Consider the following 25,026-nt stretch of genomic DNA (forward strand, 5'->3'; position numbering starts at 1 on the left):
GGTTGAAGATCATCTGTTGATGTCAGCCTGTTGTTGCACAGTAACAGAGTAATAACCACTGGGGAGCTTGGGATAGGCTAGGCTAACCACTTGGGAGTTAGCATAAATATCACATCAATTTAACTTCCTGGAAAAAAAAAAAACCTTCGCCATCAACATAAAAATCTATCCATTAGCTGCTTCACATACTGTAGTACCTTTGAAGGGGCAAAAGTTTTGACCAACCAGACGATGTTAAAACAGCAATCTGTCAACTTCCATTACATGTTTGATTAAAACTAGGGCTGACAAACGTTTACTTTTTTAAAATTTAGATGAATTGCTCATTTTAAAATAGTTAATCGAGTTAATCACATTTTTAACTGGATGAATTTTAACAATTCCCTTATTTAACATTTAAAAATACAAAAAGTTGTAAGTTGTCTTTTATTTATTTATTGTTGTCCTGTCTTAAGCTGAGAGTACTTTATGTTTGAATTCAACCCTGCTGCTATTGTGAAATAAAATAAAGGCCTTCTGGTAGATCGAAGGTTACGAAATGAATATGACCACGGAAAAAACAAAATGAAAACAGACAAAAAGGAAAGGTAAAAAAAAAAAGTTTGATGTCATATGATGGATATTACTTGTATGACAGAGTTTTCTTTCTTTTTTTTAAGTGAAATGAGACACTCAAAGGCTCAGAGGTATCGTCCTTTTCCATCACTGGGACAACATGGAGACACTGCGGAGACCTATCAACGTTAGCCTAAGGGGCAAAAATAGCATGCGATCAATCACAATTTAAAAACGGAATTATTAATTACGCTTAACTAGTTAATGCTGACAGGCCTACTTGTCACGTAAAGGCACAGAGGGAAACTTACGGATTTGACTTTTTTTTTGTATGGCAAGTTAACTTAGACAAAAATAAAATACTTTCATATTTGTCTTAAAAAATAATGGCCGAAAACAGCAGCCAGTTAGCTTTGTCTTACAGCCTGATTTATACTAATGCGTTCAATCTACACTGTACACATATTTCTGAAGTGGGAAGAACGCAACAAGAAAGTCAACTGCTGCTCATCAGCTCCAACTCCAATATAAAATGTTCGGTTTCAGTCGCCACGGTTTCCTGTACACAAACAATCAGAGAATGAGGCAGAACCAAAAACTGGTGATAACATCCAACTAGCGTTTGTAGTATTGCAGAGCTACGCAGACAAACCAACAAGTATATAGTGCTCACAACAGCACAGAAGCATAGACTGCGCTTCACACTTTAGAGGAAGTACACATCAGACTACGTATGTAGGCTTCTGAGTAAGTAGAGGGCTACCTGAACCTACGGCGTAGAATAACATAGACGTCTGAAACGGGCTGGAGGATGGAAGGAGCGAGTCTGTTTCAGTGAAGTGAGGAGAACATTACCCAGGCAGTGATGCTTAACCTCATTAGATGATTTTGAAGTTATAGAAAACTGCAATTTCAATGTTTGTAATAGATCGGTTGTTTACTGAACTATTGTTTGGTAAGCCCTGGTGGTCAGGACCAAGTTATTGCTCAAAGATAACACATAATGCAAATTAAGAGTCTTAATGCTGTTTAAGAAAATCTTAATTATCAACAAACAAGTTACAAAAATATTTCCAGACTTTAAATAAATTCATAAAATAACCCAATGTGTGAGGTTTCAGGTTTAAAATGCATTTATAGTGATGTTATAATTAGTTTGCTCCTTAAGTCATTTAATAAATCAGTAAGTTTGTAGTTTATTCTCTTGTTTGCTGTAATTAAGTCAGTAGTAAATTAGATGATGTATCAGGAGATAAAAACACAGTCAGTCAGAAAGAATGAGCCTGTTTATTAGCCCTCATGTTAAACATCATAATCATCCATCTGCCTCTTCCTCGGCCATCGACAGTCTCGTGGCTCGGGTTCGTACACAACTATCTGTCAATACAATCTAATAGAAAAATCTGCAGGTTACAGTTAGGACGTCTGTCCATTAGAAAAACAACAGAAACCATGAAACCAAAAAGCTCCCCGTCACCCCTTCAGGACGAGGGGTCGGGACTAGGAAGATCTACACTGTAGTGGACAGGTGATGTTGTGTCCAGTCCTGATTCTGGGACATTGGGAGGCTTGGTGTGACCCGGCTAACCAGCAACTGGTTACTGGTTTAGACCCACTGCAGGTTCTAGTGAGCACTGAGCCTGTCCACTCCAGTGTTTCTTAAAAATTATTAGGGAAGGTAACCCCCAACTACAGCTCTCCTCGCCTTGGAGCCGCCACGCTAACCAGCTGCAGGACCGTTCAACACGCCTGTGACGATAACACAAAGCTGTAATCACATGGTCCGATTACAGACGCGTTGAAAATTTACAAGTCCAATGAACTTTCTTAACGTGACGCCATCCAGACAGAGACAGAAAGACAAGGAGAAGAGATAGAGACAGTTAGCCTAGCAGTCTTGAGACTATATATAACACATACTTCTCTTTGTAAATCGGTTAGACAACATGTGAATTTAACAATTTCAAGGATAACAAAGTACATTTTTAACTGGAGAGCACCCGCCAGAGTGTGGAAATTTACACAAACCATATTATATTATCAACAAACTGAATATTCATAACTTGATGAACAGATTTAAATAGACCCCTGTACAGGAGAACTCATTATTATCATCGTCATTAATTATTATAGTCATCATCATCGTCACACATACATGAAGCAAAACCACTGATTCAATATTCAACGCAACAGCCAGATCTCCCTCAACAAGACAAACCTCTCTGTGGTCCGACACGCACACTGTTTAGCTAACACAGAAATACACACCACATAACACACAGTGCTAACAAACATTTAGCTCAGCTGGAATTACACTTCTGCAAAGACTAACAATGGTTTTCCATGATTTATGCTAGTGGCTATCTGTAGGCTAACTCACAAATCATCAAAATCTAGTAAAGTGTTGAACAAGCTAATTTGCAGATCTAAGCTCCTGTGGGAAGGTGATTTGAAAAGGTAAAGCAAAAAATAATATCTTGTTCATACATGTATAAAATAGCAACGAAACACGCATGTTGGAGAACCATAACCTAGCCTTTGTAGACAAACAACAGCTAACAAACACAACACCCAGTTAACTCACACACACACCACACTCACACATGAAGCTGTTGTAAACGTGTAAATATAAACCAAAGTATAACTAACTGTTTTAGAGTGAACACATATTCAGCAACTTCAGCTATATGCATAGTTTTGCCAATAAACAAACTAAAGCTAACCTGTTCATACTGCCAGCTAAGTCTTGAACGATTAGAGGAGAGTTAGGGATGATTCTGTAAAGCAGACTACAATTTACTCATTTTAATGGCAGTTCGTTAGTAAATCTAGAAGTCAACAGGGTGAACTATGTTTTTTATTGTTTTGTTTTTTATTTAGTCAAAGCTTTCTTTTTTAAAAGGGGGTAATACCTAAGCTGTACAAAATTCACACTATCTACAACTTAGAGGCTGTTCATTCGGTTATTTACTGCCTGTATGTTTTGAGTGCGGTATATTGAAAAGTTAACTTAGCGCAAACAGCTACACATTCAGCAGACCCACATATTGTGCTCACACACACTAGACACCAATCAAACACTTCAGCCACCACATTCATTTAACTAACAAAAACAAGTAACTTGCATGTTCAGTAAAAGCCAAATTTCAAAGCTAACACCTGCTTTGCTAACACAAACACAAACTTGTCCAGACAACACAACTTTCAATGAACCTGTACATTCAGCTAATAAAAGACAGCTAACAGAATCTATTCGACCACGTTCATTCAGCTAACACACAGTTGAGGTATCACACGTCTTTTTGCTTACACACGTTTAGCTAACTTGCGCATTTAGCTAACACGCTTGTTGAAGCCAACACAATCCTTAAAGAATCGATAACTTCATTGTTCAGTTCCTAACACTTCTCGTACGAAAAAAATCGGCAAAGTAGAAATGCAGAACTAAGATACAACAACAATAATAAAGTTTCACTCTGTAAGAAAATAGTAAATTTCCCCACTTTGTAATGACATTTGAGGTGGGGAAACGTGGTGTCGGCTGGAGGTTTAACCCTGTGGAGGACACAAAGTGTTTGACCACAGAGAGATCTGGCTTTAGACAACGCAATATAAATCGGCATTTATTCATCAGTACATCATAAAAACTAAAGAATCACTATAGAGATACAGGAATAAGAACTATCATCAAACCAAAAGAAGACAATAAACGCGTCATTGCACCTCCAAGATGGCGACTTAACAGGTAAAATTAGATCGATAACAAACAGACCCAGCGAGCACAAATTTAGTACAAAAACAGTTTTGTCTCTGACGGTAAAACATTAAATTTCCATCTGATGCTATTAAAATATTTCTATGCCAAAAATAAAAAAAATAACTGAGAGTCAACACACAATCTGACGCATGCTTTAAAACATTATCATAAACAAAATAATAATAATAATAATAATATCTGATTTTCTTACTCAAGACTGCTAAGCCTTATACCGTTTTCTTATTGGAAAATAAAACTAGACAAAATATAGATTATACTGGATTTTTTGTTCAAAGCCACACTGATACATCTTTAAGTTCAAGTTTGATAAAAAAAAAAAAAGAAAAAACAGGTCTACACTGTGGAGAGACCAGAGGCTAGTCCAAAAAAATCTGCCTGACAAAATATCGACTTTGTAAGGTTAAAAAACAGAAAGAAAAGAGTTCGTGATTTTTCAGTTAATCCTTAGTTTTCTCTACAAAAAGAAGGAGGAAGCGGCAGAGCGTTGCAAGGAAACCCTGATTCGGTTGCCTTCGATGACCATCCGAGGCCTTCACCGGTGAGGGAGGAGTCTCTAGTGATCCTAAAGACACAGGAAATGACATCATCGTTCAGTGCTGCAGTCATTATGTTAAGATTCCTCTCTAATGGTCTAATAGAAACCCTGTTTCAGGAACATTTTGATTAAAACAACAAACAAAACAGATTCATGATCAGATTCCTGTGTTACCTGTATCTGGGCAGGGTTCCACAGGTAGGGCTGCTGTCTGTAGTATTCTGCTAACGCTGCAGTGTAGTCTGGCACCGAACTCTGCTGAGACGACTGACCTATTGACACACACAAACACACAGACGAGGGCACAACCACATCTCTGTTAGGGATTTAATTAATAAAAGTGTTACTTATTTAGAATGCTGTTTGTGACCTCCTAAAGTTTTATACTTACTTTGTTTTAATCAGGGCTCAACACTTAAGCTGTTTTCACATATGCACTCCTGAAAATATCTAGAGAATTTCAGTTGTACTGCTCCTGAAATTCTCCTGACCTGGCTGTTCACGTATGCACTTAACAGCAGGAGACTATCCTCGTCGATGGGAGGGGTCTTCTTAGGTACGATATGACATAAAAAAGAAGACGCGGAAATAGCGGACAAAGCACCAGAGTCTGCTTTTCGACGCTATTATGAGAATATCTTCCTTTATTTCAATGCTTCCATAGTTAAACGGAATCACAATATCCACAACAGAGCGGAGAAGAAAATACTGATGAACAGAAATCATAATGGAGCTATTTAATCTTGACACGGAGATCGTAGCGGTCACATGCATACAGCCTATGCACAGTGCACTGGTCACAGGATATACTGTAAACATCACCACCCTCACCCACTGACTCAGGTGAATACTCCAGATAATATCCTGCTGCGTTCTCACATCAGCTTTATTCAGAAAAAATACCAAGATTTGACAGGAGACACTCTGGATAATGTCAGAGTGAAAGATTCAGCTGTTTGTGTTTAACACGCGCAGCTCCTCCTTCATACATCAGGAGTTTTCTGTGTAAATAGTCTGTAATAATATTACAGAGCTGTGCTGTCACAAGAAAGAAAACATGACTCAAGACTTAATTACTGTTTCAACTCAATTCACCTTCACAAGTGTTCACTTTTTAAATACATTTTAACCGGAATGTCTGGATCTGAAGTTATTAAAGAAAAGTGAAGTTGTCTTAATTAATACATATCTTTTTTGTAGTTCACTGACATTTTTAGCTTTCTCACAAGCCGTTTCTTCAAACAGGAGCTAATTTGTAACAGTTGAGCAGAGTGGAAATAGTTCTGCTCCTCAAAATGTTTACTGTTTTTTCATTGGGACCATTAACACCGAAGATGAAAGAAACAAAGTAAAGAAATATATTTCTATTCAGGGTGGTTTACATGCTCTGTGTGATGGCAAAGTGTGTTATTTATGTGATACTAAATGTGAAAAGACAATAATATAAATACACTTACTCTGTTTCTTGTAGTAGTCCTCCCAGGCCTTACTGTAGTCCGTCATCAAGCTCTGAGGCTGGTTCTGCTGACCTACATTACATTCAAACAGTCAGTAAGTCTGACAGTGTTTGTACTGAACTCACTGGATCATCGCCGTCACACTGAGCATCAAAAAGCTAGTTCATCAAGGCCCAAACCATTCCATCAACATTATCCTCATCAAGAATAAAACTGGGCAAATCTACTCAACAGCACTTTAAAACCAAAACAAACATCAACCTGAGGAAATGTTCTTAATGACTATTTCAAAACACCACAGCTGGAAATTAAGAAGCACAGCCAGTGCTTCTGTAAGGCCAGGTACCATAATGTGTGTGAAGGAGTTAAAGTCATCAGACAACATAGCTTAAAAAAGTTTATACCAGGAATGGGTTAAAATTGTCAGTTTTTTTAACGTCTTTAAATGCTCAATCCTTTCAGATTTCAGGAAAATGAGTGCCGCAAAGTTGCATGAGAAAAACACAAAGGAAGATTCATAAAAATGCAGATTCACCTGTTTAGATCGCATCAAACTGTAGTGATTGGTGTGAGCATGTTTGATAAATACTGATTTTTTTGTACCTATGCACATACTACATTTAATTTTTAAAAGCAAAAGAACATTTTCTACAGACTGTTGATGAATGAGGTCCCTGGGATCTAGTGTTACTTTTACACATTCCCCAGTTAGCTAAGCATTTTCAAAAGTTGTCTGTTATGATCCACTAGCTTAGCACCAAGCAAGGGGAACATTTTCCTAGAGCTCTACACAACCCTCGCAGACAAAAGGGGCGGGTTACATATTAACCAAGTCCATCCAATCCTGTCCACTCAAACACTGTGGTTATATGTTAAAGTTTTCTCATTCATTCAGTGAAAGTGTAATACGTTGCTTCATTGTGTGGCTCTTTTTTCAAGCAGTAGGTAAAAACAAGACAAAAATCTACAGAGTCTTTATGATCTTTTTAAGGAGGCCATACATACAGAGAAAGCAGCCATGTTACATTTTTTGTATGCCACAGTTTTTCACATTATCTGTGTACAAAGTTAACCCCCCCTGAATGATATGCAGAACAGCAGGCTCATTTTCAATAAAGATAAGTGTGTGTGTTACCAGGGTCTTGTTGTCCAGGGTTCTGCCAGCTGGTCTGGTAGGTGTTCCCCCAAACACCAGTCAGGAAGGTCTGCCCGCTGCCACAGCTACACACACAAAATAAACACTTTTCACACATGCACTCCCAAAAATGTCTACAAAATATCAGGACAGCCTGTTTCTGAAATCTGCTTGAGTTACTCTTTCACACAGAGCCTTCATAGTGGGAGATTTTCACTTTCCAATGGGAGGGTTCAGGAGGCAAGACATGACATAAAAAAGACGCTGCAGAAGTCACAGTGTAATGTTTATAACATATCCAACATGGTGGACCAACCAACCAACAGTTTATTTTTGCCTTCACAGTATCAATGAAAGAAAAAGAACACACCAGCGAGCAGAGAAGAGTATGAAGCAGCTTCATGTCTAACAGTGGAGAGTTGTGTGTGTGTGTGTGTGTGTGTGTGTGTGCATGTCTTACTTCTGGTGTGTAGCAGGGCCCTGGGTGAAGGGACTGAAGCCAAATCCTCCATTACTCATGATGCCTGAACCCTACAGAAGAGACGACAGACCAAGCAGAGTTTAATCTCCTTCTTTCAGTCCTGACAAGTTCTGCTTGTACCATTTTATACAAATTCAACATTTTGAGAAAATAACCTTTATACAGAACTATTTTCAAATTCAAGGTCATGCTTCACATAAACAATATAGACGTCATAACTTAACAGTTATTAAATATATTCATTAACTAAATTCATACGTGGTAATCTATAGTGAATATAAAATGTGAACTATATCTTAGTACGATGACTGTTAACCACTTACATCCTTCATTCTTCTGGGTTCATGTCCTCTGGGTTTGTTTCTGTTTAGAGATCTGCTACTTATGGCACAAATCTTCAAGGCAAACTGGGATCACTGCTTATTTTTGTTAATATTTGTTTCTTAATTACTTAATGAAATGTATTACTTTAACCTCATTTTCATTTCATGTAGTAAGTTGCAGAGACATTATGACAGAGATTCTGGTCTGTCTTTCTGCTGCTAAAACATCAGTGAAGTTGGTAAATTAAACTTACAATACAGGCCAACTTAAGCCCAGCCCCAAAATGTAGCCAGATTTAGCTGGCCTGTTGTACCAAATAATTAAAAGGCATAAAACATGGCTGCTTTTCTTGAGATCGTTAGTTGTTTTTGTCTTTAGTTATATTTTCTTTAATTTCTTGCTGTCTTTCAATTGGCACGATAACAGAAAAGAAAAGAAAAAAATTACCTCAAGATCATTTCTGATTAAGTGAACAGAGCGAGCAGTCCAATCCATTTCCAATTCATTTTAATTCCATTTCACTTCAATTGTTGCTAAAATCAAGTACCATGTATGCAAAGGATGCATTTAGACGTCTATTTAAACTTAGACTTTGACTGGTTTGGGTCTTACTTACAGTCAAACTCTAGACTGAGTGAGAATAAAACTGGATTATTTTGACTGGTGTACTAACGGAGGCGTGTTTGATTTATAACTCAGCTTAAAGTCAGTGTAAAGTTTATTTTTATTCTGTTGGTGTAGTTTTGTTTTACGTACCCCAATCTTGTCGTCTATGAGCTGGCGGGCCAGGTCCATCTGTTGGGCGGTGCCTCTGATGGTGAAGACCCGGGTGTTGGGGTCAGTGGAGGGGGGAGGGTTTCTCTGCAGCTCCACATGAGCCCCAGACTGCTGGTTAATACTCTTAATGGTTTCTCCACCTACGAACAAAAAACAAAAAACGTGTTATAAATCACATAGTCTCACACAGAAGGATGGAGTGCTCAGGCTTTCACATAATGTGTTCAAAATGTTACAAAAAGGGCAGATTTTCACTAATATGCTGTCCAGTTCTGTTTTGTTCAGTGTTGACTTCAGGCAATTAATGCTTTTCAGTCGATGTTCTCGCCATTCTTTCCTTAGATTCTTTTTTTTCCTACTCCTCAGACTTTAATAAAACAGTGGTTCACCTGTGGTAATGTGGCAGAGGGGATATGCTGACCAACTGCAAAGCACAAGAATGTCTTCATCACAGTGCACAAATGAATAATTTGTTTATTAAAATAAAATAATCTTTAATTATCAAGTTGACTAAATATAATGGAGGATGAGGAACATTAACCAGCTGGCAATAACTGTCAGTGACTGATGGGGGAGATGCAGCTTTAAGGAGTTGACTAAGAGCACAAAGTGACACAAAGCTTCATCCTGCCTGCAGTGTTATGACTGAAGTTACTAAACAGAAAGGACAGAACCTCCGACCAAAGAAACCTCTTTTACCAGAACTCCTGACATCTTTAAGGTAATTTCAGGACATTCAGGTCATCAAATATTTTTAAGCGGCCTTTCAGATGTCTCTTGCATTGAGAGATAGTCAGAGTCAAACAAGCTCTCACGACCCAAAATACTCTGTTAGGTTTAGATGAGGGGGGCAGCAAGAGGAGGGGGAGTCGTCAGTACTACGTCATCATCACTGCTCCTGTAATTTCCAAACATTGTACATGTGGTGTGCATGTGTGAACGCAAACTAACAAATCTGCTCACTATGACTTTAAGTGGACTTCTTCCTGACTGCCCCCCAAAAAAGTCTCTATGAAGGTAAGGCGATGTGTGAGGGTGGACGGGGCGAATGTTGAGCAGAATTGGTAATGTTGAGCAGATTTTCTCTGCTTTATACCACCCTATAGGCTGTTTTTATTGTGAAACACCTGTATACATGTTGTATTAATATTAATGTAGAAACAGTCACCATTACTAAAGACTCTTCCTTCTGAACGCTCTACCTAGCTGCCCCCCCATCACCACTCACGTCGACTCAAACTGAGTATGTCCAGTTGTGAGAAAGCATCCGACAGTGAAAAGTTCCTGCTGTGAGGTGCGAGATGTGTTAAAGGCAATTCTGGAAAATGTGAGGTCCTGAATTATCTACAAAATGTGATGAGTTCATGGGTGAAAAGGACTTAAGAGTGTGCATCCTGGACAAATCCTCCTCCTGCTGCTGCAGTTCAGCAGAATATCCTGAGGTCATTAACTCTTTGTTAACCAAATGAGGAGACCCGTAATGGACCTTTTATGAGGTAAAGGGAAGGGGAGAGAGTGAATAAATCTCCATTTAGTTCAGACTCTATCGAGCATATAGTGTTAAAATTTAAATCCTAAAACTCTTCTATGCTTTAGAGTTAACCCTTTTATTTTCAGCAGCATTTCAACATTATACTGAATAAAATGTGACTTTATAATGTAGAATGTTTGAAGTGTTTTGTCATACAGATGTATGCGTTTTCAGATCGTGTTTTCTTTAGTCTCAGTAGATTAAAGCGTAACAGCCAGCTGTGATTTATTTGAATGCTAATATGCAAGTATTGCACATTTTTGTGAATGAAACCGAATGTATGTAGGAAATGTAAGGGCATAATACATTAACTGTCAACTATGTTACTGTGTTCAAACTAATACAATAGTACACAATTGTATTTCTTCATAAATACAGATAACCATATTATATTATACTCTTGTGCTTGTTGCTATACAAGATAGTGTTGTGTTTCTTATATGCCTTATTGAAATATTTGCCCACTGAAATACATTTTCTTTTTTTAAATCTTAATGCAATTCATTAAAAATAAAATAAAAACATTGTGTTAAATGACACTGTGAACTGCCCACTTCAGTGTGTGTGTGTGTGTGTGTGTGTGTGTGTGTGTGTGTGTGTGTGTGTGTGTGTGTGTGTGTGTGTGTGTGTGTGTGTGTGTGTGTGTGTGTGTGTGTGTGTGTGTGTGTATTGTCCAATAGAAAGTCCTGACAAACAATAGACCACCAGACACACAAACAGGCCATATGGTGCCTTAACATTGGGTACTTGACATTTCTTTTTTTCTGCTGATTTTATCTTAGAAGCTGCTGCTCAACCCTCTTGACCCCCCCCCCCCCCCCCCCCCCCCCACACCCCCACACACACACACACACACACACACACACACACACAGACAGGCTGGTGAATGGATGTTGTCTTTAAGTGGTTTTAAATAGAGTATACTGGTAATAAAAGGCACTGATGGAGTTTTTACTTTATTCGCTGCTGACATCATAAAGAGTGAAAATAAAGACCAAATCAAAACTTTTGATCATCAGTTGCATCTTTTGTTTAAAACCATTTTGCATTATTGATGATATTTGAGTTGCATCGATAGAATGTTCTACAAACCAAATTTCATTCTGAAATTCGGAAAATGATACAAGTACAGAAGTTGAGTCTGAAATATTGCTGGTCATTGTGGTTTTTATGTCTGTACTGCAGGTGAATGACTGCTGCACTGCTTTCTTTTATTTTCTAGCTGTGTTTCTTTACTTTTTTTCATTCTGCTTCATTCAAAAAGGCGACACAAAGAAAACAGTGATAACCTGTTCAAATATCAAGTATTTGTAATAGAGTACAAAACAAACATTTGCAAGATGTGAATACGTTTGTGGAGAAAGTCTTAAAACAAGTTGTCAGACAAAAAAAGATTTCCCTTCTACCTTTGCCGATGACCAGGCCACACTTGTCAGCAGGGATGGTGTAGGTCACTTCCTGAAGTGGACCAGGAGAGCCCATAGTCCAGTCACCACGCCCTCTGACCCTCCCACTACGCAGGGCAGAGCCAAAACCATCACGCTCCTAAAAAAAAAAAAAAAAAAACACACACACATAATGAAAAGAGTTCAGTGAAAACACCTCCATCTGTGTTTGTGTGTAGGGGTTGTTTCTTTGTTACCTGAGCAGTCTGGATGAGCTCATTGATGAGGTGGACAGCATGCTGACAGCGGTCTGGCTGACCCATCACCATAGCAACACGCTCTGGGCTGATGCCATCATCTGTAAGAAACACAGAGGTTAGATCAACATTCTGTAATCTGGACCATCCTGTCACAAAGACACAGGACCTGGTGTCTGGGTTAAATAAGTGCAAACATGAAAGTTCCTCCTTTAAGGGGCTTTAAACCTGAACGTGAAAAAACTCTAGGTTAAAATCTTTGTCAAACAGGGTTGCTGGTTTGTCGCTGTTTACACAAACTACTTTATGACTGGCTTATATTATGTTAGTTTAAACTTGTTTATTGCGATGTAAAAAGACCAGTTTGAAGAGGATCGTTTTGATTCAAACAGGTCAGCATGATGTGGATTTAGTGTAAAGAGACCTGCTTTAAACTGGATTCGGACCCCGGCATCATTTTGGATCTTTTTTATCATTTCTCCATTCCTGCCTATCACGATTCCCACAGCAAACCGGGGAACTGGAACCTGCAGAGGGACAGACTAGACATGAATGTTTCTTTTAAAACATGTTTTTGATGGACCCTTTTCCATGCAAGCTGCTATAAATGTTAGTAGTGTGTGTTTGTCTGTGTATGTCGTACATCCAGGCTGGTTCCGCCAAGTCGAGCGCTGAAGTCATTGCGCCCTGACCTGAAGTCTCCATCCTTCTCCCGGATCACCTCCAACACCAACTCTCTTGCCGCCTGCAGGATGAGGAGAAAGGACACATAAGAGGATCAGGGGTGCAAACTTATCACCTTTTGGCGAAATTCGCCGTTTTGGATCCCAAATAGGTCATTTGTGTGATTAATTTAGATCTGCAATAAAAATATCTGGAGGGGGTCTATGACGCAAGCTGTCATGCTTCTTGCAGTCGGCGAGCACGGTCCCTGCGAACAGCGAGTTGTTTCATACTGATTGCAGAGCGGTCTGATTGCTCAACACTGCCCGAAGTACTTCCGGGCCCTGTAGCCAAGCATTAAAACGAGGTCGGCACGAACCCATCCGCGTTGTTACAAAATCTTGGAGGTGCGCGGCTGGGCGCTCAGAACCTACGCGGACTATTCTCGGGCCAACCGCGATTGCGCAATATCGCCGCACCAACCGCAAGAAGCATGAAACCTGATTCAATGAGTTGCAATGTGCAGCACATGGCTTATTTACGTAACGTTATTTTTGAAAACACTGTGGAAAGATTCAAAGTCTGGCTAACAAGTCAGCCTTTCTGTTATACATACTGTCTGAAAAGACAGAAAAAATACTAGAGGGCTGGCAGGAGAAACTCCTGATAAAGTCAGAGTGAAAAATGTGGTTGTTTGTTTTCACACATACTGCTCACCCCGAAATCCTTAGGAGTTTTTCAGGAGTTTGTGCAAGTGTGAAAGCACTAGTGGTCAAACTTAAGTGATAATACATGAAGTCTGCTTTGCTTTCTATAAAAAACAGATTCTGATGCAAAGAGAATCCGACCGGATTACAATAAAGCTCAACTGGGGTCTCTTCCTTGTCAATGAACCATCAGCCTCAATTTGTTAAAAGGTAGAGAAAGCTTGACTTGTGTGAGGACGAGGATTTGTGGAGGATTTGTGGTTAACCTAGGTTAACCAGAGACCAAAACCGTTTAAGCCAGTGTGGTCATAACCGTCTTAGCTTAGCAGGATTTGATTAGAGCAGGAGAGAAAGCGCTTGAGGGACCAAACATGCTTTTTTACCTGCACTTTGTATGGATCTCCAGAGATGCGGAGAGGTTTATCTGCTCCTGTTGGCATCGGACCGTCCTGGATCATCATCATCTTCACCCCAGCTCGCTCCTGTCATTCAAACACAAACACACAACATAAATGAGGCATATGAAAGGGGTGGATAGCTTGATTGTTTACACTCACCTTACCCAGCAGTAGGTGCCTGATCCTACCTGAAGCTGCTTGATGGTGTCTCCTCCTCGGCCGATCACCAGCCCCACCTTGCTGGCTGGGATGAGCATCTCCTGCACAGAGGCCCCTCCTTCCCCGTCGCCATGAAAACCAGGACCATTTCTACAGCGATCCACTATCTGGACCAGAAGCCTCTTTGCCTGCCTGTAAACACACATAAAGAAAGTGAGCAATAGGAGGGGGTGAGGAGGCGACTTCATTATTTAAGGGCGAGGTGGATGTGTTGAAACTCACTCAATGCTCTCAGGAGTTCCAGTCAGGGAACATGGTCGCTCCATCAAACCACCGCTGTCTGTGCCAACACATAAACAACAGTGTCATTTTGTGCAACACAGCTCAACAGACGGGTTTCAACTGTTTGCCTCAAAATATGTGTTTCCATGCTGTGTTTTATATTTTCCTCAAAATGTATCCAGTTGGTGTGAAGTGTCTAAGCTTCTGACTTTGAATTAAATCATTTTCATAACTCTGATTTAATCAATAAAATAATTAGAAATGAAAAAAAAAGAGTAGTCTCTTAGTTCAACTTATAAGTATGAGGAAAATAAGTTGTCTTTTAGTGCATGTTTTACAAACGAACATTCCCAATAGACAAGCAATAAAAGATTAAAATTTGGATCATAGACCTGAAACAGAGACTTTGGAAGAGAAGCATGAAAAATTAAAGATAGTCTCACCAGCAGCGATCTGGATCTTGCAGCCAGATTCCAACTGGATCCTGGTGATTTGTTCACCTCCTCTACCGATAACTGCAGGAGCAGAAGAGGAGAAATACACTTTTTCAAGACATCTTGGAAAGACCCACTAGAAGTTCATGGTCATGATGCCTGTTGGCTGCTTCATCGTATATGTTATGAAATTTAACAATTCCTAAACCAGGATATAATTTGAGTCAAGTTCAAAGGTTTTAGGTCGAGAAAGATGTTCATCAGCTAAAAGAGTTTCCAGAGGTATAATGGGTGCTGGGTCAGTTTATAAAGAGTCAGCTGGAAATTTAGAAATGGCTCTAAGCCTGGTGAAAATGTGGGGTTTTGTTAACATCTACTAAAGATGAGGTAAAAGGATATATGTAAGCTCAGGAGAATCCATTCTATCTGAACGAAGTGTTGGTTTTACATCCACTATAAAGCTTGCAGGCTAGTAAGATAGTCTGATTAAGTTTTAGTGATAAGGACAAGGATCATGATCAAATCAAGTGTAAGTTAACTTAAAGGGTTTGAGGTTGAAATAAATGCCTTTTGGTTTGTTTGAAAGTTTGAGGTCAGATAGATTTTTTTACTCTTGCTCACTGAGCCTTAGGATACGTTCTGGAAGATATCAGCAAAGTACTGACCTCGGTTGTTTAGTTTTTATTAACCGCACAAAAAAAAATTCATTTCCATGCACTCTGCTAGAAGAGATTTCAGTAAGCACAGTATTTGTGCAATGTTATAAGTAGGGCTGGGAATCTTTGTATGTCTCATGTTCGATTCGATATCAATTCGTTGGGTCACCATTCGATTGAGAATCTATTTTCGATTAAAAACAGTTCTGGACTCATAATTCAAAGAATATTTTTGAATTAGTACATACTTCAGGATCTACTCCAGTCATCTGTGAGACTGGCTGAATTTCTTGTTGCTCCATTTGGCATTCTACTGAGTGAAAGAGCTAGCCTTAGCACTTAACAAGGAGTGACTGATTAGCCAAAAATATTTTTTTGGAAGTTATGAATTTCAGAAGATAATCTCGAATTTCTCATAATTTATTTTTTCCCCCACTTCTAGTTATAAGGGGAAATCATTTTGGTTGTTCTGGTAAGTAACTTGCAATTTGATGAAAATCGTGATGATTCCCCCCCCCCCCAAATCAACCACAACTATTCCCAATGCAGTAAATGCTCCGAGTCTGAATCTCAGCCCAAGTCATCAGTGCTCGAGTACAACAACACCGGTTCTAGATAAGGAAAAGGCTTTAGGTCTGGTGACAACTATCAGATTTCTGTCATACAAGTTGTGCATTAGGTTAAGGATCCAGATAAAAGCTTCAATGTGAAACAGGTCAGTATAAGGCTCTAGTTTAGACTTCTGTGTTGCAAAAAGGTTTTAGATCAGTTGAAGACGTTTAAGGTCAAAAGAAAATTTTAAGTGGGGGAGTAACTGAGGAAAAGTCTAGACTCAGTGGAAAGGTTCCAAATTGCTTTAAAGTAGGGATGCACCATTGTATCTGTTCATCAGCCAATATCGGTCCTGCTAACAGACGCTGGCCCATAAGAAACTAATATGGCAAGCACTGATGTGTATCTGTTGTGTTGTATCAATCAATTATGGCAAGATAGTCAGAATCAGAATAGTTTTTTATTGACTAGTAAGTCTATATAACTTCTGATTCAGAGTAGAGGATTTTCATTGGGCAGAATAAGTCACTAATTTTTTTCAAACATCAAAGAAAATGCCAGCAGTGTGGGAGCCACTCGTATTCAAAATGGACCAACAAAATTACTTTGAACATCGGTATCGGTATCAGCTCTGTTTTTGGCAATTAAATGAAAATATTCAAGCCACAAGTATAGAATCAAGGTTAGGAGCAAAGTTTTAAAGAAAGTTCATGCTTGTGTAAAGCTGATAGAACTCTAGCTCAGGTTAAAGGTTTTAGGTTATATAGCATAAGAAAACATGATACATATAATTATATTATAGTGTTGATTTGACAGCCAAGCATTTAGACAAAATAATCAGCAGAAGGGACTGAAAGGTTGTAGCTCATACTTACTGAACCCCACCATTCTGTCAGGGACCTTGTAATCCTCTGTGATTACTCTGCTAACACACACACACACACACACTCACGTTAACATCCTGTTCACACAATAAACCATCACTAAGAGTGTGTGTATATCTTTATATACTGTATGTGTGTATGTGTCAATAAGTTATTATGTTTATGATTAAGACTTTAAGAGGACAGATCTATAAACACTTATCTGCTGTTACACCCTGAGCCCCACACACTGATGTCTATTTGCAAACAAGACTATGATGTTGAACTCTCGTCATTTATCTGTGCTGCTGTGCTCTGTGTGTGTATTGTTAATCAATATGAACTGCTGCTTGTACCTTTGATGCCCCATGGCTGCTAGCTGGTTACCAACTGAGAGAAAAAGACAGAGATTAGACATGAAAACACTTTTTGGTCCAGTATAAGTGATCTGAGTGGTTGACTAAAACTAGCAGTGATTATGGATGGACAGATTGTTTTGGTAAGACAGGAGAAGACATGGTTACTGCACCACAAATATTTTACAATATCTCATTAAGGTTGTTAACATTTTTAAAATTCAACTTTCTATGAAACCAAATGTTTGTAAAACGAAACATTCTGTTATTTTTAATGAGTGACAGGACAGAAAAGCAGGAAAGCTTAAAAAAAGATCTTCAGTCATATTTTTAATCATAAGCTGCCGCTAGTAAAAGAGAGAGAAACCATACTGAAAATTTGCCAACAGATTTGTGCAATTTAGACAAGATGATGATGAAAATGACGATGGTTTTGATATTATTGATGATGATGACGATAGTAATGACAATTGTTCTGTTTGATAACTACGATTTTAAGATGGTTTCATAATTTTTTTTCATATTGTCCTCCTCACCGCCATCCTCTCCGGGTCGTTTCTGGCCAGGGTAGTACAGGGAGGGCTCAACACTTCCTGAGGAGCTGTTGAGGTGGGACATGGCTTCTCCGCCCATCTTTCCCACGATCTGACAGAAAAACAAACCAACAGAAACAGCTGTAAAACCTGGATATGATAACAGACTGAAGCTCAGATGGATACGTAGCACAATGCTAACACAGGAGGGAATCTAGACCAAGTTGCAGGGCTGGGCGATATGGGGCAAAAATCACATCTCAATATTTTTTTAGCTGAATGGCAATATACAGTGTATATATACATATACACATATAAAATGTGAAACATTTGATATCATATTGTTTAATAATATACGTCATAATGGAATCATTGGAAAAACTTTAAAACGTGAGTTTCACCTGTATCAGTTTAAAGACATTAATAAAAGGTACTGCTGATACATTTTGTCAACAGAGCAGACATACAGGCAGAGATAAGGAGAGGCATGGCCGGAGAAGCAGCTGTGTGAGTGCTGAAGGCTGGGTGTGAGTGAGTTTGTGTGTGAAATGATGAAAATAGAGTACCGGTAATTTATTTATTTTTATATTTTCAATAAATAACCACAGAGAGTTTAAAATGGGCTAAGGCTCAAAACATATTTCAAAATAAATAATCGCTGCCAATCTTTTTTTTTTGATAGTGTGAAGGCCAAAATCGTGATCGCAATAAATTTTTTTAGAATTGTGGCCTAATAATCCATATATTAGTGTGCATATATACGAAATCCTGGATTAACTGAATATTTGTTTCTGGTTTTGCTTACATTTGCTCATTTTGCATTTAATAATTTCAACATACTCCAGAATGTGATTAAGTTCTAAAACACATGGTCATGCAGTGAAGGAGAGGGGTCATGACAAAGTTCATCAGACATAGAGCGATAACAACAGTAACTCAATGCGTGCTTTATATTTTATTTAACGTTTATTTATCCAGGATAGTCCCACTGAGATCAGAGATCTCTTTTTCAAGGAAGACCTGACCAAGACCTGGCATGTGCACTGAACGCAAGGAGAGGGAGAGGGAGAGGGAGAGGGAGAGAGAGAGGGAGAGAGAGAGAGAGAGAAAGAGAGAGAGAGAGAGAGAGAGAGAGAGAGAGAGAGAGAGAGAGAGAGAGAGAGAGAGAGAGAGAGAGATGGGTAGAGCAGGAGGAGCAACGGTGTATCTGTGTGTTTATGTGTGCGTCAGTGAGTAAGAGTAACGGAGAGGAGCCGACCCAACAACGAGCCTAACGATAGTCTGACCCAAACAAAGCAGTGAGTTACTCAGTCTTTGAAGACTAAGCCCTTCGTTTATAAAGATGGAACCTGTCTAATAAGTTATATCTATACTTCTTCTGTGCTAAAATGCAGGCTATAATAATGAGTAATACTACTAAATAATAGTAAACTTTATAGCACTTTTCTTAACACGGTTGCAAAGTGCTTCACAAAAAATACAGAGATGTAAGGAAGGCAAATAAAACAACTGACAAATTAAAAAATAAAGACAGGTTTAAAAAATATAAAAAAAACAATACTACGTAAGATAAAATTAAGAATGTAGAGCCCCACTACAAGTAAAAGTCCTGAGGAAAAAAGTTACAAATATCTAAGTAAGCAGTTAGCATACACATGCAAGAATTAGTTGATTGATATGATTCGAAAATGACTGCTGCTGACTTTTATCTAGTGATACCCCCTTCCGCTGCCAAAAATAAATCGTTGATCACTAAAATCCAACAGCCAGAATAATAGACAACACAGATCAAAACTCAACACCTGGGGCTTTCATGTGTTACCCTAGACCGAAATGTATTTTTGCCCACAGCCATCTTATTAATTACAAAATACAATATTGAGCAGGATATCTAGTTTAAACCCAATATAAGAAGGTTTCCAGAAAAGTATCTAAAAAATATATTGAATTATGATTAAAACTAAAATTGTATAATGTTTAGAAGCCAACTTTCACTTTTATCAGACCCTCTTTTACATTTTATGAAGGCTTTGAGGATTTGGGTTTCCACTGGCTTTAAAGTTCATATCGTGTAAAATACACTTTACAATGGTTTATATCACTTATATGTATTCCTGGCCTGTCTACAAACCAGACAATTTAGAGAAAAGTCAATCCTCGTGGTCTTTTGTCCTGCTCCACTTTTCAGAAAACGTGTGCTCAAACAGGCTGTTTGGAGATTTTCCTTTTATGACATCACAAAGGGCACCCCTCCCCAAGGTGGGTGACACTCCCACAGCTAGGTTTTTGTTCTGCACTCTGAGGGAGCGGTCACACTGGCAATCCGTACTGTGCCATACTCAAGCACGATTGGCCCCCCGCTGCGCCATTCCCCAGTCACACTGCACCAGGACTATCCGTGCCTAACGTCGTAATACAACACATGCATGCTTTATGGTATTATGAAGCGTGTTTACAAAAAGACGGACTCTAGAAAAAATACATTTAAAAAAATGCACATCGGAGAACAACACAGACAGCATGACAGCTACTTTACTGAATTATTATTTTATTATTATTATTTTGAGTCACTTTAATCAGATACAGTTGTAAAATAATGAGAGATGAGCAATCGAGTCCGCATCTCCGCTGCAGCGCTGTTGGAGCGGGATCATTGCTGAAAACGCAAAAACGGTCCAAGTACAAGTACCTTTACACCCCTAGTGCTTGGCCATTGCCAGTGTGACCGCGCCCTGAGTCTACCTTCTCAACTTAAACAATAGGGCATGGCGCAAGAAAGCCCAAGCCACCAAAGCCCTTCCAGAGGGGCGTGGTCAAATACAGCTCACTTGCATTTAAAGCTATAGACACAGAAACAGCCTGTTCTGAGCAGGGCTGAAATAGAGGGGTTTATGGCCTGACTCGTACAGTGGCCTAAAGCAGGGTCAGGCCAGGACCTCCCACTTGCAAATGGACCCAGGTTGGGCCAGGTCAATCTTGAGGTTAATAGGCTCTTATTCTAAAAAATAAAATAAAAAGATGCTAAGAAGAGTCTCTATAATAATCCGGGGGCTCAAGCTAGGGGAGCCGAACACAGAAACAGAAGAGCGTGAAGCGCACAAAGTTCAACACAGGAAACGGGAAGCAGCAAGTTGGGCAACGGGGAAACAGTTCATTTCAGCAAACAATCCGAACTGGAAAGGCAGACGAGACAGAAACCAGGCGGAGGGTCGGAAAGCCAGACGGAGGGCAGACACACTTGGGAGCAAGCGCAACAACACATGCAGAGACACAGAACTATGGACACCCACAGCTAAGTATAAAGGTACACTCACCCTAATTGGAAGACGAGTAGACAGTTTGTAAAAATTGTTCGTTTTTAAAAAGTGTTTTAATCCGTGTTTTTGGGATCCTAATAAATACGCCGTTTTTATATACCGTACATGCATGTTGCGCTCCATAAGAGTTTTTATGAACATTGTCATTTCTGCCATTGAAACTACATAACATTTGAATAAGGTTTATAAAAGCCACCTTATTTATATATAAGTATATATATATTTACTTTACTTTATATATAAGAAAAAAATGTCAGGTTTTAGTCAGACTCGGGAACATAAATACAGATAATTGGATGGGCAGGGCCGGCTCGAAGAGAACATGCACAGGCTGGATTCTTTGGGCCCGATCTATGCTCTACTGTAATATCACAGAAGATTCATTTTGGAGCTGCTTTCCAAAACGATAAGCGGTGATAGAGAAATGGTTTTTTTTTTTACTCTAATTAATGACCAAACATTATGCACAGCATTAAGTCCCACAGCACAGTTAGCACTGCATAGTTTCAGGTACATGTTTCCTCCTGCTTTCAGTCTGTATGCTAAGCTAGGCAAACCACATCCTGTCCTGATGTCTCTACTGAACATACAGGTTTAACATCAAAACCTTGCAACTACTCAACATCTTCAGCATGTACAATTTCCGATAACAAAATTGCATTTCTGCTGTTAACATTTCAACTGTGGTGCAGAAATGAAAAATAATTATCATGAGATATCATGACACATGGTTGTAAAGTACTGTCCAATTGAATAACTTATCATGTCTAACAAACACCCTGTCACCCTGTCGTAGGTTACTTCAACGCAGGAAGGGTATTACTCTGATACCTGCTCAGAGTACATGTTTATTTGTTTGTAAATTAAAGTAAAACACACATTTGTTGTGAGCTGCTTTTCAGAGGTATCAAGTACAAACTAGTTTTTTTGAATCTGGTCTATCAGAGACAGACTGAAGGGCTGTGAGGGGCAGACTATCTTTATAAATTTAAATACTGAGAGGTCACAGAGGGACAGAAACACCTGCATACACCAAACTTTATCTGACTTATCAGAAATAGCCTGCTCACACACAGACAGCCTGCTGGTTCCCACTGAAACACACACAGAGGCGAACAAATGTCCTGTCTGTGTGTGACTACCTGTCTGTCTGTGACTACCTGTCTGTCTGTGACTACCTGTCTGTGTGTGACTACCTGTATGTCTGTGACTACCTGTCTGTCTGTGACTACCTGTCTGTGTCTCTGACTATCTGTCTGTGTCTCTGACTATCTGTCTGTCTCTGACTACCTGTCTGTCTCTGACTACCTGTCTGTCTCTGACTACCTGTCTGTCTCTGACTACCTGTCTGTCTCTGACTACCTGTCTGTCTCTGTATAGGAGGCAGACACACCTCCACTCGGCTGTATATGGCTCTGAAGCTGTTGCATAACGCCAGCCTAGTTTCTAACCAACTTACAGTAAACAGCAGTCTATAAGGGGAGGGGAGGGGGGTCCAACTCTCATAATAACTACTGGAAAGCGGATGAGGCTTTAACACAGTATGAACACCCTTAATTCACAGCTCTCTCTCCGGCCCCTTTAGGACGCTTTGTGGGTCATTAAAGCAAAGTAAAAAGTGTTGAGTTGTGTTCCTCCCTCCGTGCCTTTTGACCGTGTTTCGGTCTCGCAGCCCAACAGGTTGTCTTGCCTAAGTGACACGTGTGGCCAAACTTCTGTCCTGCTCCCCCCCGGTCCCAACGCGCTCCCCTCCGGGTGACAGCTCCGCAAACTCCCCATAAACTAAGTCTTGAACCGTGTCAGCTCGGATAAAGTGTGTAAAACCGGCCACAAGTCCAACTCCCAAACTGCTTTTCGAGCTAGTTAGCATGCTAGTGTGTTTCTGTGTGAGTGTGTGTGTGTGAGTGTGTGTTGACGAGCGCATAACTTAGGATAGCAGCAGCACAACACGGGCGAATTCGAATAAAAGTGCTTTGGCTCGATGTAAACGACCCGGTTCGGCCACGAACAGATGTGTGCAGATCCCCAGTTGAGTTGTTACCTGTCGGGCCCTCTGTAAAACATCGGCAAGGCCGTCTGACTTCAGCCCCGGCTGGTTCATCGAGGCCTGTCCCTGCACCAGCTCCGCCATCATAGCGCCACTAGCTAACCGTTAGCTGTTAGCTGTTAGCCGGATTAGCTCGTGCTGCTAGCTGAGCTGAAGCTGCCGTCAGAGAGCGTTGAGACTCAAGAGGTCTCACTCTGAAAGATTTTTCACAAACCAAAAGAAAGTCGTGGTCTTGAACTGCAAATCGGCGGACGGGGGAGGAGGGGTAAAGCTTATATGAATTACAAACCAAATCAAGACTTACTTAACGCCTGTAGATAAATACTTCTGTCTATCTTGTCTACATGAAATATTTGATTATCAAGTTTTTGCAAACTATATGTTCAACCATTTCTACTCTACATCTTTGAAAAAAAATAATGTGTTGCAAGATATTTTTCAAAATGTACTTTTTAGAAGAAAAAAAATAAGTGAATAAAAAATGCAATAATAAAAAAAAGCCCTCCATTTAACTAGACAAAGATAGAGTCTGTAGAAAAAGATAAAACACATCGTTCGCTCTCTCTCTCTCTCTCTCTTTCTCTCACACACACACATACACACACAATCTTTCTATAATAATATTTTTAAAAATCAGGTGATCGGTTTGTAGACCGCCTGGGTTGTAATTCTATACAACAGAGTGGCTCATGATGTTATTACAGGATCTCTGAAGCTGCTCAGCTGTTGGCATCTCGCTTTTCTGTTTCCGCTTCCGCGTTCTGTCACGTGCTTCAGCCAGCTCCACAGGTGGAGAGCAGAGTAAACTTGTTGAAGAAGAAGAAAAGTTTCAAAAGTCTAAAATATTTGAAGTTTGAATCTGCTGATAACATTCATAAACAGCCATTTTCTCTCTGAGGTCACGGAGGCGTTTATTTCTATGACCTCCTTGTGTATGGCTGTGTTGGAAAATAATGTTTTGAAGCTGCACAGTTACACTGTTACACTTTAATCGATAGCCCATACTGAGTACTGAAGTTATAGTCCATGGTACAGATGTGACCTTTCTGTTTTTCAGGAAGTGTGACCAACCAAGTAGCCTATTTTTTATCATCAATTCATCTGAATATTAGGCTACTTAGAGCCTTCCTAATTTCGTCAAGAAATATAAAATATAATAATCAGAGTTGAATCATTAGGCTATTTGAATTGAAGTTTTAGAACCTGAAATAATATAAAACGGACAAGGAATTGTTATCATTAAAATCGATCAGAGGGGGTGAACAACATCCTCATGACACAAAAAAGTTGGGTAAGGTGCTCAACATATACCTCCCCTCCTCATACATCTGTAACACCCTCCAGTTGTTTTTGGATGCACATTGAGGAGGTCAGAATATTTGATGGCATTTTCATTGAACAATGATCATATAAACCTGTTGGAAAACGATCATAATTCCCACTTGGAGAAAAGTGCAGCCGCTCTCTGCACTGGAAGTAATGCTCTGCTCCTGCACAATGCCCAGTGTGTGCTTCTGGTGTCAGAGACCTGTCAGATTATCAGTGCAGGCTCACTGACCCTCCTCAGGATCAGGTAATGAAGTGGGACCTTTCTAAGAGTCAGGCTCATATCATGCGGTTGTGCATTAGTGCTGTAGGTACACTGATTTCTGATAAAGAGTACTGAAGGATCAATTATGACTGAAATGATAAATAATAGGATGTTTTTTAGTTAATGTTTAGATAAAAAACATTAAAGGTCACAAATGCTAAAATTGCCTTGATTTGCTTATGTGTAGAACAAACAGGTTAATTATCAACTTTGAATTTAAGAAGTGGCAGTACCATGGTTCAACTGCATGTGT

General features: G+C 39.5%; 1 protein-coding gene and 1 long non-coding RNA gene across 5 annotated transcripts; both read right to left on the reverse strand.

Annotated features, from left to right (window-relative positions):
• Positions 1 to 1,823: 1,823 nt before the first annotated feature.
• LOC132974246 (far upstream element-binding protein 3-like) lies at positions 1,824 to 23,337 on the reverse strand. Of its 4 annotated transcripts, none has more exons than XM_061038150.1 (18): positions 23,177 to 23,337; positions 17,822 to 17,930; positions 17,286 to 17,319; positions 16,942 to 16,988; positions 14,868 to 14,939; positions 14,425 to 14,482; positions 14,172 to 14,334; positions 13,969 to 14,067; positions 12,859 to 12,960; positions 12,640 to 12,742; positions 12,216 to 12,316; positions 11,980 to 12,118; positions 9,022 to 9,182; positions 7,921 to 7,991; positions 7,461 to 7,546; positions 6,326 to 6,397; positions 5,043 to 5,140; positions 1,824 to 4,895 (listed from the first exon to the last, which is right to left on the reverse strand). In XM_061038150.1, exons 1-18 carry the CDS (start codon positions 23,267 to 23,269, stop codon positions 4,887 to 4,889), a joined length of 1,617 nt encoding a protein of 538 aa, XP_060894133.1. In that variant the 5' UTR covers positions 23,270 to 23,337; the 3' UTR covers positions 1,824 to 4,886. The 4 variants fall into 4 exon arrangements, with proteins under 4 accessions (XP_060894133.1, XP_060894131.1, XP_060894132.1 ...); XM_061038148.1 differs by having other exon boundaries at positions 12,640 to 12,757; XM_061038149.1 differs by having other exon boundaries at positions 16,942 to 16,991.
• LOC132974247 (uncharacterized) lies at positions 11,151 to 11,649 on the reverse strand. The gene is made up of 2 exons (XR_009673104.1): positions 11,430 to 11,649; positions 11,151 to 11,373 (listed from the first exon to the last, which is right to left on the reverse strand). It is a non-coding gene; the product is annotated as an uncharacterized LOC132974247 (long non-coding RNA).
• Positions 23,338 to 25,026: the final 1,689 nt, after the last annotated feature.

This window comes from Labrus mixtus, chromosome 5 (assembly GCF_963584025.1).
Source record: "Labrus mixtus chromosome 5, fLabMix1.1, whole genome shotgun sequence".
NCBI lineage: Eukaryota > Metazoa > Chordata > Actinopteri > Labriformes > Labridae > Labrus > Labrus mixtus.

Bases quoted from the DNA above. Each gene is read 5' to 3' on its own strand.
- LOC132974246 (XM_061038147.1), bottom strand. From the start codon at position 23,269: ATGATGGCGGAGCTGGTGCAGGGACAGGCCTCGATGAACCAGCCGGGG. The intron at 12,961-13,968 runs GTAAAAAAGCAT...CTCATCCTGCAG, and splicing joins GAGATCCATACAAAGTGCAG to GCGGCAAGAGAGTTGGTGTT. The intron at 7,992-9,021 runs GTACGTAAAACA...TCTCTTCTGTAG, and splicing joins TCATAGACGACAAGATTGGG to GGTTCAGGCATCATGAGTAA.